We start from the raw sequence: 12,757 nt of genomic DNA, 5'->3' as shown, positions 1-12,757 counted from the left end.
CCAGTACCTTCTTGCAGTCCGCTGGATGATCTCATTCAGATGGTAAAAAAATGTAAATGGCCATTCACTTAACTTAGTCTTTTAGAAATCAAAAGCTTTCTGTAAGAACCTTTTTAATCATTTTAAATTCCTATGAAGGTCAAAGACTTTGTCATTAGCACTAAGTGACATTCTTATTCAGACTCCATTAGTCCTGCTGAAGATGTTCTTCTGAAGTCAAGGACCTTCTCTTACTGTTAATTACAGAGAATATTGTTGCAGAAACTGCATGGCAGTTTTCTCTGGTGGAGAACACTTCATTGATGATAATATGATAAAAGAGTCATGTAAGCATCTCTTTGTTGCAGGCGCATCACATCCAGCATTGTTTTAATGGTGTGTTGATGGCAGAGTTAATGAATGTAGATCTGGTTTTGGTTGAAAAGGCTGCTTTTGGCTGAAAAGTGCTTAGCTTGGTCTTCTTTGGTGTAGGAGTTGATTGGTCCTGCTTGCCAGAGTTTGATGATCTAGCTAGATGGCCAATGTCTGGAACAGTGGTCAGCAACATAAGAAAAAGCCATAAGGTTTATGGGGTCAGAATCTGAAGGTGACAAAGATCAGTTTCACCAGAGTTGAACTTGGATCCCCTAAACCAGTGGTTTTCAGAGAGTGGTATGCATTACATCCTCTGCTGGTGCAAAACAAAGAGACTTTTGATGTTACTAATAATAATAATAATAATAATAATAAATATGTGTAATTCTTATACTATTATAATAATAATGCTTTTAGATTTTACATTGTATTATTTATCTCTCTTCCACAGTGTAAATGTATTATTATTATTATTATTATTATTATTATTATTATAAATAATGCAAATAATAATTATTACTATATTTTACATTGTGCATTTATTTATTTATTTTCTCTTCCACATTGCAAATTTCTTTTATTATTATTCTCAGAATAAATAATAATAATACTATTATTATATTTTGTATTGACATTTATTCTTTTCTTTCTTTTCCAAAGAGCAAATTTTTTTATGATTTCTGCTGAGCTTGTGTATTGAGTATCGTACATATTTGTGAGCATGTGTCTCCAGAGATTTCTATCCGCATTATACTGATTATCAGTCTCCATGGTTACTACACACGTTCACTGCTTTCAGATAATTACCCACATGTTAAATACCCAGTGGTAGTGGCAGTTCATTATGAGGGGACAGGGAAGCGGTGCGTGAAAACATATACAGTGCTGGCAGAGTGCAGTGACAGCTGGCTTTTGTATTCAAGGAAAGCTTCACACAACCATGCACACACCTTTGAGCAGTTTGCATTTCATGAGTCATTTAAAAGAGGTTTGAGATTGAGTCCCTTGAATAGTCTAACATGGAAAATACTCCTCATTGAAGTTTTGGATCTTTGGGTATTCAGTGCTCTTACAAAAAATAAAAGTTTGCTATTCTAATATAAAAAGTAAAAAGAAACAGTATTGCTTGTTGTTTGGCATTAAACCCAAATGTAAGGTTGAGTTGAGCAAAGAAGAACTATCTTTGGGAGGACATTTTTTTTTACATTTACTGTGGTGTATGATATGACAACAGCCTCAGCAGCGAGTGTGTGTGAAAATACAGAATAGTGTACACTATAGTGTCGGTTTACACATACAACCTCATGTGGGTGGTGTTATTTGACTGCTGGTTATTTGATTCCATCTGTATGGAAACTGGAACTTCTGTCAACAGAAACAGATCTATCTATGAACAAGCTGTTAGTGTTGAGCTTTGGATGTTGAAGGCTTCTCTAGGCACATCCTTATAGGGGTGCAGGTACATGAAGGCTACAAGTTTGCTTGAGTGGACGGAAACAAAGAATCTCAAAGAGTCTCTTAGAGTTTGGGATATGGATCCTTGTACAGCTTCTGTACTTCAGGAGAACGCATATGATGATCACCTAAACTACCTAAAATACTATTTAAAAGAAATGAGGATCACCTTAAACACTAGTTTATGCTGTATACGGTGTTGTTTCATGATAGATTTATTGTGTTGTGATAGGTGCTGTCTTACAGTCTTCACTCAGGATCTGTCTGTGTGAAATGTCTCTAGGCTGTTGAGGGTCTCAAGAGAAAATCATCTTTCACTTTGAATCACTTGCTAGAAAGATTAGGATTCAGGCTAGTTTGTGATTATTATTAGGCTTGTGCATGAATATACGATGATCAAGCTCCCGTTTGAAATGGAATTATTTACTATTAAGAGTAAGACACCAATAGATTAATAGTAGATATGATATAATATTCAATGAAAACGGGTGTTAGGAAAGATTTCTATTTCAAATAAATCCAAAGCTCTGTCATGAAACTCTAGGTTGCGCAGTCCGATAGGTCTAACTCAATCTGACATAATGACATCACACGGCGCAGCTGATTGGGTCTTTTTGTATCTGTAGCCAATGAGATTGCTACTCAACATTCAAATACTTGGCTAGTGGATACTGTAGCAGTTGCAGCACGTTTCAGAAACCCTCCACCTTCCCTAGTTCCACCTGTATAGACCTGCAGGGTCTATTTCTTACATGCTCACAGCAGCGTGTTCTGGATGTATTGGCAGTAGTCTCGGTACTTGCTCTGATGCAGCAGCAGCAGCGTAGCAGATCTATTCTGCCAAGACCAAACACATTTACACTGTCATGGGCATTACCATGCCAAACTCTCCGAGAGTTGTTATGATAGAAATGCATTTATTTTAAGCTTTTTAAAATGATTTACTCAAAAATATTAAGCAGCACTGTTTTCAACACTGATAATAGTAAGAAATGGTTCTTGAGAAGCAAATCAGCATATTACAATGATTTCTGAAGGACCAAGGTACACTGAAGCCTGGAATAATGGTTGCTGAAAATTCAGCTTTGCAATAACAGGAATAAATTATACTTCAAAATATTAAAATAGAAAATTGTTATTTTAGACTATTACCATTTTTGATCAAATAAATGTAGCCTTGGTGAACATAAGATATTTCTTTCAACATTAACTTGGGATTCAGAATTAATGCAGTAGGTCATACCAGAATCTTAGTATGCTATAGTCAGTATATATTTGAGTGTTTACTTTCTTGTGAATAGCCTTGGAAAAAACAAAAATTGTTACTTTAAGTATGTTATTAGAGTACTCAGATGCTTCAGTGCTAAGGATGCACCTTGTTCTCTTTATGGATAAACAGATCGAATCCTCCACCAGATGCAGGCAGGGTAATTACTCCACTCATTTATTCTGCGTGTGAATAGATGAAGGGCTATTAAGAGCCATTAAGAGCGTTTATGAATGGATGGTGGGCTTGAGATGTGCTTATCTGATCTGAACAATAGCACTGCAGTTCTTGAGAGACTGCAGACAGATTCCATTCAGAGTTTCTGTGTTATAAAATATTCTTGGTTTTTCAAGTATTTCCCCTTGACACTTTAAAATAATTACTGTGCTGAATGAGTAAACCATGCTATTGATTTCCTCTTGGATGTTTCAGGGAACGCTGGTGAGAGGCATTGTTTGGAAATCAATGGATTAGACATCTATCATGTCATTTGAGGGAATTTTCTCATGTAATTCTGGAAAAAGAAAATGCTTTTAAAGACAAAAATTTTAAACGTTTACAAGTTTGAGATCAGTACAATACAGTGTTTTTGGTAACTTTATTCAGGAAGATGCTTTAAATTGATCAATATTGACAGTAAAGTTATTTATAATGCTACAAAGGATTTTATTTCAAATAAATCCTGTTATTTCAAATTATTCAAATCCTGAAAAAAAAGTATCACAGTTGCCATAAAAATGTTAAGCAGTGCTACTATAATAAGAAACGTTTCTTGAACAGCAAATCGGGATATTAGAATGATTTCTAAAGGACCATGTGACGCTGAAGCCCAAAGTAATAATGCTGAAAATTCAGCTTTGCCATCACAGGAATAAATTACTTATTAAAATAGAACATATTTGAATTATATTTCACAATATTAAGGTTTTACTGAATCTTTGATCAAATAAATGATCAAATAAGAGACTCAAAAACGTTTTAAATATCTTACCGGCTTCTAAACAGTAATGTAGAATTTAAAAAAAAAAATATTTAAAGAACAGAACAATTTTATTATATATATATATATATATATATATATATATATGCAAATATGTATACTCAAATAAAAATCCACACGTTTTTAGTCTCTTTTGAAGAGTTCTATAAGATTAAATTGTCACATGCAAAAAAAAAATTTAAATTAAGATGACATTTGAAAAGCATATAATGTGGAAATATATTTACAACAGAGTAACTGCAGTTGTAAATACAGCATCCAAATTTGTACTGCATTACTGAAAATTTTCACTATACATCTTAGTAATAGTGCAATCTGCCATTTTACGACAGTTCGAAGGCAATCTAAGGGGAGTATTTTTACAGTGTCAAGTGATTTGATTGTCTCTGTTCACTGTTTGCTCTAAAACCATAATTAAAAAAAACCAGCTCATAAATCAGCAACTGATGTCATTTTGTTTGCTTGTAGGGGAGGACCGGCCGAGGGAGAACATCGTGGGCACTGCCGATGGACAGGCGATGGTGGGCGGAGCAGGGGCGGAGTCAGGGGCGGGGAGGCAGAGATTAAACTGCTGTGTGCGAGTGACAGCCGTCCAAGTGCGAAAAGCAATATGGGGCGTGGCCATGGTGATGTGCGTGTGCTCATCATGGGCAGGCTCCACCCAGCTGGCCAAGCTGACCTTCAAGCAGTACGATGCACCGTTCACTCTCACATGGTTCGCCACCTCGTGGAACTGCCTCTTCTTTCCTCTGTACTACATCGGCCATCTGTGCAAGAGTCCTGAGAGACAGACCCCAAAACAGAGGTTTAGGTAAGAATCTGGTCCCGTGAGATTGTGTTTATCCAGCAGTGCACTCTGTTATTGCCTTCTTGGTGAAGAATACACAGCTTATTAGCTTCTGGAGTGGAGCGAAAGATTAAAAATGTAGTACAGCTGAAATATCCAACTGTGAGCATCACAGACATCTGATGAAGCTGTTTAGTGAAATCCCTTTCTCTTGAGGGGGACACTGAGGAAATTCCATGCTGTAATGCACGGGCAGATTGTCCTTTCTGGGTTTCTCCTTCAATCTTCTATATGCTGAATACTAAGCAGCCTCATTGCTTATTTAAACTGAGTCGTTGATGAAAAATCTCTTTCTGTTCTGTCTAGGAAGACCAAAGTAGAGAGTTTTGAGAAGTAAAACAGTAGATTCTGGGGAAGTGCTTCTTTTTATCTATCACTTAGCAAATGCTTTTGTGTAAAATGTGGAAGAGCCCAAGCAATTTATCACACAGAAGAAAACAATATTAGCAGATGAAAATGGAAAATGGACATGAAGTGCCTTTATTTATAATTGTGCATTAATTATGATGCAGTTTAGCCAACTCAATTTATCTAAAGCCTCATGTTATTAAAAATAGTAGAAGCGGCTGATTTTGTTGACATGTAGCCCAGAGACCCATTTAACATTTTAGAGAATATCAGTGAAAAGGCAGTAAAGGTCCTGATGTACCCATAATCACGCTCTCTTTCTCTTTCTATGGGTATCAGCCAATATGCTGACCTTAAAAAGTCATGTCAGCCAACCATGACATGTAGTAAACTATACAAAGACTTTGAATTGAAGTAAATGGACCTCTGACTGCATATTCATCCAAATGTGATTTAAAAAATGGCATTTTACTTGATCAACATCCTTTTGTTGGTTTCAGAATGACAATTAAATTAAATAAGCCATAAATCTATCCATAACTAAAATCAGTGAGATGACAGATTGATGAAGTTGCTGAAGTGATATTTTTTTGGATTTGATTTATTTGCCATATGAATTATTCAAGTCACATTAAACAGATTACAAACTGGGATTTCAGTCTACTTAAGTGTGTTTTTTGAGCGTATATTAATATGAAACCTCACTGAATACTCAGAGATTCCAAAGACACGATGTAACAGCGAAGAAAAGCAAATCCGATCGTCAGGAGCACAATTCACGAGCCACCCACTGCATTATCTTCTCACGCCGCATGCACACGCTCACTTTGAGTTCACTCAACTCTCAAATTTAAGTTCCCTTTACAAACTCAGTCTTTTCTTTACTCAGTAAGAGAAACTTTAAAAAGAAGATATTTCTGACTAACATCCAACTCTGAATGAGTAACGTCTCAGATCCCAAGTCTCACTGACTAGTACACCAGCGTCGCAACATTTTATTTTTTCTTCTTCTTTCCAGTTTAACGGCGGTTGGCATCCAGCTTATTGGTGCATTACCACCCCCTTCTGCTCCAGAGCGTGGATCAGATAATAGGTTATAACAAAACTTAGTCTATTCCCTTTCCTACACTACACTTACATGACACTCACTCACTCACACACACACACACACTTTAATTATCCATTAAATCTTACTCAAGAAAACTAACTCCTGCTTCCCTTAAAAATGTAATCAATATTCTACTCTGTGTCCTGTTTAGTTTAGTAACCCCTTTAATCTGATCTCCTGCACCCCAATCTCCCTCAGTTTATTCTTCATTACCTGCCTCTGTTTCATATCTCTTACAAGTAATGATTATGTGCTCCACTGACTCCTCTTCTCGACATCCCTCACACAACCCTATCTGGTGCTTTCCCTATCATCTTTAGTGTTTTATTCAATGAACAGTGTCCCAACCTTAACCTAGTCATCACCACATCTTCTCTCCTATTTCCAATTCCCACCCTATCCTTTTTAACATTTTCTCTAAATTTGGTATAAGTGCCTCCCTTTCTCCTCTTTCCCACCTCTCTTGCTGATTTTCTCCCAAATTATGTATTTAACCTCTGCTTTGCTTAAATTTACCTGCATTTCTACGTTCTACGTTTTGTAAGTGCCCTTTTAGCCAGCCTATCTGCCATCTCATTACCCATAATCCCAACACGTTCTGGGACCCACATAAATTTTACCTGACATCCCTTATGAATTATTCTTGTTTAAATGAAGCACTTCATACAGGATATCTTGCCGAGCTTTTGAATGAAATTACCTTAAGCTTGCCAAAACTGATAAAGAATCAGAGCATATCAAAACCTTGTCCTGCCCTAGCCACTTTTTCTGTAAGACCCTGCCCCTTAAACTCTAGTGGTTACACTAAAACATTTTTAAACAAAACAGACATTTACGGTTTATTTTAAACTGCACCTCAGTATTGAAACCTTTGTAAATATAAAATAAATATGAGTTTCAAAGAACTTTCCATCGATGTGAAGTGTCAGTAGTGATTCCAAAATATGAATCCATATTCCACATTTTATATATGAATATAGAAATTAGAGAATCTCAATTTAAAAAAACACTTTAAAGTTGAAATGGGCTCTACAACTGTCACTCTTAATTTATCCTTGCTGAATAAAAAGTGTTAATTTCCCTTTAAAAAATGCACTGACCCAGTAGTTTTGAATGGTAGCCTAATGGACATAAAGCAGATCGAATGTGAAATATGTGCGGAGGACAATGAATTAATTTTTTTGTGTCTGTGGTATTTCAGAGAGTGCTGTCGGTTCTTTGGGGATGATGGACTGACGGCAAAGGTGTTCTTCACTAAAGTGGCCCCTTTCGGCCTTCTGTGGATTATGACAAACTACCTATACCTTCAGGCTCTGAGAAAGATCAACAGCACTGATGTATCAGCCCTCTTCTGCTGTAACAAAGCCTTCGTATTTCTCCTGTCCTGGATCGTACTGCGGGATCGCTTTATGGGCGTCAGGGTGAGTGGATGGATGGATTGTTGGATTGAATAAAACTCTAGATATTGATTTGACATGCTTTTTTCATAATGATTAATTGCCGTAGTGTTGCTAAAAGAGTTTAACGATCGATAGAATAGTGAAAGTGACGTGACCTACGGCCATGGTGACCCATACTCTGAATTCGTGCTCTGCATTTAACGCATCCAAAATGGTGCGGCGCCCAGGGAGCAGTTGGGGGATCGGTGCCTTGCTCAAGGGCACATCAGTCATGGTATTGAGGGTGGAGAGAGTTCACTCCCTCCCTACATTCACTCCCCCCACCTACAATCCCTGCCGGCCTAAGACTAGAACCCGCAACCTTTGAATTACGAGTCCGACTCTCTAACCATTAGATGGATGGATGGATGGTGTGTAATCCCATGAGTTACCAATGCCATCACAGTACAATACTTTGCTTTTACAATCACCTTTTCCTGTCTTCTTCCTTCCTGTTCCCATTTTTTTTTTTCTTGGCTCCAAGGAACCAAAGTGCTGTGTAACATTTTCTTTGTCTCTGTGTGTTCCTGTTCCTCTCTCACACACACACAAACACGGGCACTGCAGTGCTGGACAGATTTTGGTGAGTCAGGGTGTTTGGACGTCCATGGCGCAGTAGAAGTTAAGTGGGTTTTCATCTAGAGGACATGATAAGATGACAGAGAGACCATGAGCTCATGTGATTTAGTGATTAGTGATCAGTTCATGATACAGTTCAGATGAGTAAGGTGCTGCTAGCCCAACAGAAACTAAAAATGACCTCCAGCTCAACATATTCACTTCTTTCTTGAGTAATGGTTTTCAATATTTATATAAAAAACATTTTTTTTTCTTGTTTGTGATTTTTATGATGAAATATGCCCTGGAGATATTTCATGATATTCACTCGTGTATTTCTATGTTTTCCTGGCAAGATCATGGTACAGTACGGTACGAATATATATGAGAATGTAAAACCACAATCCTGCAACAGAGGAGACAGAACAGAGAGAGCTGGGCCAAAACAAAAGTCAGGGCAGGAAAAGAGCGTTAGAGGAAAGCTGTTCAGTTGTTGGGTGGGAGTAATCAGTCTTTCTGACACCCTCATAATGTTTCTGTACTGCACTCAATTCAGCTACGCTCTGGAAACATTTTTCATTTGGGCACACAACGCACACACACACACGCACGCACACAGTCTATAAAGCAAGCCTGTTCCATCATATATAATGCCAGAGTCATACTTCCTTGAATTCTCATTGTGTATGAAAAGAGAAATAACAAGAAAGATTTATGATAAAAATGAAAGAGGTTGGTAATCAATTTCTTTTTACTTCAATCATCAATATTCTCTGAAGGACATGATCTGCTCTGATAGAAAAGTATTCATATATTATTATATCTGTTATGTACAGTCTGTATCTAATTAAGTGGCTGTATTGATCACATTCTAAAATAATTTCCCTAAAACATGATAAATTATTTTGTCTAGATCGTTTTGCCCTTGATTCAATTCAATTAAATTCAATTCAAGTTTATTTGTATAGCGCTTTTTACGATACAAATCGTTGCAAAGCAGCTCTACAGGAATTTAAGTTTCCACAATATATTTATATATTGCAGAACCTTAATATTGATACACAATTTGTTTAAAATCATGTTTTGTACAAACCCTATTATATTTAAAATATCTCTAAACCTCTTTCTCGCTCTCTACAGGCCATATTTGTGCTGCTTGTGAACACATTGTGAATGCAATTACCTTTATTTTGTTCTGTTACAAGATTGTTGCTGCCATTCTGGCCATCGCTGGAATCGTGATGCTGACCTACGCTGATGGCTTTCACAGTCACTCTGTTATAGGCATAACGCTTGTAGTGGCCTCTGCATCTGCCTCTGCCCTCTATAAGGTAACCCTGCTTCAACAGTAATGACCCTTTTGTTATTCATCAAATCCTTTTCGGTTCAGTTTTGTCATTCAATTTTGTGTCATTGAAACTATACTTATCAATAACTGCATCTCTGTACATAGTCATGGAGTGTCGTGTCCTGGGAGTGCCTTGTTTTCTGTAATTAAAATGACCTCACTAATCTATTTGTCTTGATTGATTTGTGATGTACTTTCAACTCCTGCGGTCATCTGAAAAGGACAGATCAATAAGGGAACTGGACAAAAAAAGATCCGTTTAGCTCATCAGTTGGCTAGCATTTCAAACTTATCAAGAGCTAGAAACCAGCCATGTTTTACCCACATCTTCTGACATTTGAAAGATAAAACCATTTTCACTAAATGAGCAGCAGAATTGAACCAAAACTGTATTTTGTTACAAAACGGATCAAGTAAAATATGCATACTGTGATAATTCCATATGAAGTACTGTAGCATACTGAAATTAATTAATTAAATGAACCAATTCACAGATGAAGAAACTGAATCTGACCTGGTCTTGTTTTTATTCTTCAGGTGCTTTTCAAGCTTGTCTTGGGCAGTGCCAAGTTTGGCGAGGCGGCTCTGTTTCTGACCATTGTTGGAGGTGCAAACTTTGTCTTTATGAGCTTTGTGCCAGTCATACTGTACTTCACACATGTTGAGTACTTCACATCCATAGCTGATCTTCCCTGGGCCTACCTGTGTGGAGTTGCTGGACTCTTACTAGGTAGATAAAATACTGACAGAAAAAAAGTAGATTATACATATAATATGCAGATTATGCACACAATTGTATGAGACATTTACTGTGCTTTTTTTTTTTTCTTTTACAGCATTCAATATTCTGGTGAATTTTGGCATTGCCGTTACATACCCTAAGCTGATTTCACTTGGAATTGTGCTGAGTGTCCCAGTCAATGCAAGTGAGTTCATTCTGTTCAAAGTTTATAAATATATAAAAGCAAACTTGTTTACAGAAAAAGTACATTTTGTGCTACTGACTGATTTAAAGAAATAGTTCTCCAAAATGTAATCAAAATCACTTGTGGTTTCTACAGAAGCATATTTTATCATATTTGTCATTATATTACACTCATAGCTCATATACGTTTTAAAAGTTTGTGTTTGTGTTCCTGTTAAAAAGTGTTGTTATTGTTAGAAATCATTTTAAATTAGATAATGAAAAAATAATTTAACTTTTTGGAAACCTGTTTTGAACCAGTTGAAAGTGGATAGTCATTGTAACTTCATCTAGATAGTTTTGTTGTGGATGTAATTGGCTCTAAATGTGTGTTTGGTTCACATTGCAGTGGTGGACCTTTACACCTGTGATATCCACTTTAACACAGTGCGACTCATAGCTGTGTTCATCATCTGTCTGGGCTTCCTGATGCTGCTGTTACCGGAGGACTGGGATCAGTGTTTGATTGAGCTCGGCACCAAACTCAGAAAGCGGGAACAACCTGTTGAGCCAGCTGAGACTGGAACCAGCTCAGGACTCAACTGGACCCGACGGGCCAGGACCTCCATGTCCACATTTTCCCACTGACACGCATTTACCTTTCCCCATTCAAAGCCCAGTGACTGGACGATGCTGGAAAGAGCATTCATTCCATAATATGTATGTCAATGAGGCTGCATAGGCCATAATTTACCATCATGCACATTATAACAGAAGCTTTCCGAAAGCAATTAATGTTTTGCAGTTCTCCCAACTGTAAGTGGATTTGAACAATGACTTTATCTGAAACTCGAGCAGGGGTCTCAAACTACGAACATACGGGCCATTGGGTTAATGGTTCATCTTTAAATGCAGCCCATAAATCAGTTTATAGACTTTAATTTTTTACATTTTTCAAATTAAAACTTTAATAAATTAATATTACATTTAATATTTCAACTTTATTTGATAACTTATTGTAATTTAATGTATATTATATATTGTAATTTAAATATGTATATTTCTTATTCTCCACATGGGTTTATAAGCCTAAAACTTGAATGTAAATGAACAGAAAAGTCAGAAAAGTTTGGGTTACATGCGTCTATATAAAACTAGATGGCTCTTATTACAATCGATGTAATGGTTTACACTGAGAGCGCTTGTTGTGGCATCTTCAGTAGATGGAAGTTTCTATTTTTGATGCACTATAGCTACTTCGACCTTTTTATTTTATTTTTCCCATCTGATATGCAGTATATATATATATATATAAAATATTTTTAATATCATATATGTAGACTGATTGCTATTTTATATTGAAAAATGTCTGATTGTTACGTCAATGCCAGGATGTGTTAACCTGCATGTGCAAGGAGAAATTTGCAGTTGCAGTAATGCAATTTCAGGCATCATTACTCCACTAAACATGAGCACCATGCTAGGTATGAAGGAAAGATGTATCCATGCCTCACTAACTGTATGTAGTTAAAATGTAAGGTCATAAAACATTTGTATTTGTTGTAACCTTCCAACTGGTCCAAATGGAAAAACATCAGGTAGTTTGAGTTCGAGACCCCTGCTCAAGAGACCCACATAACCAATATGTCCACAATAAAGCATCCCTGCTGGTCTTGAGATTGTTTAACTTCCCTTCGAAGCTCAGAGAAACATGTCACTTTAAAGCTCACATTATGGCTTTCACTGGCACGCATCGCTGCCAGTGTCCATTAGAACATCTGTCAAACATTAATACAGACATCAAGAACTGCAACTTGTGCCGTCTTCTCGTACAACAAAGTTCTACCTTGCAGCAGGTGCATCTGAGGGATTTCCCCTCCCAAACTGTGACTGAAGATGTTTTGGACAACGGCAATCTTGATGGTTTTGGAGAAAAGGTGATCCTGGAATAGATCAGGATACAGTGGTGCTGAGGTTGGCTGGGATGCTGGAGGAGTGCAGACGTCCAGCTGGCCTCATACAAAGTGCATCTGAGGTCTAGAGGGATTTCTTTTCCTAAACTGTGAACAAAGATATATGTGGGTTTATGACAGCATCCAGACTGTTTACACTGAAGCTATACTTTGTTT

At 37.0% G+C, this 12,757-nt stretch overlaps 1 protein-coding gene across 1 annotated transcript in view; it reads left to right on the top strand.

Annotated features, from left to right (window-relative positions):
• The window catches only part of LOC306882457 (solute carrier family 35 member F3-like), a gene marked incomplete at both ends in the record, with an annotated part of 89,509 nt that extends 78,233 nt beyond the window's left edge, over positions 1-11,276 (top strand). The window contains 6 exons of the mRNA XM_079437082.1: positions 4,545-4,887; positions 7,581-7,800; positions 9,582-9,707; positions 10,262-10,454; positions 10,561-10,650; positions 11,038-11,276. Of these exons, the coding sequence (XP_079293208.1) occupies positions 4,545-4,887; positions 7,581-7,800; positions 9,582-9,707; positions 10,262-10,454; positions 10,561-10,650; positions 11,038-11,276 (1,211 nt within the window). The remainder of the gene's footprint in view (positions 1-4,544; positions 4,888-7,580; positions 7,801-9,581; positions 9,708-10,261; positions 10,455-10,560; positions 10,651-11,037) is intronic.
• Between the last annotated feature and the right edge of the window lie 1,481 nt (positions 11,277-12,757).

The sequence above is a fragment of the Barbus barbus genome, assembly GCF_936440315.1.
Source record: "Barbus barbus genome assembly, chromosome: 16".
Taxonomy (NCBI): domain Eukaryota; kingdom Metazoa; phylum Chordata; class Actinopteri; order Cypriniformes; family Cyprinidae; genus Barbus; species Barbus barbus.
This window is presented reverse-complemented; position numbering and strand designations above follow the sequence as displayed.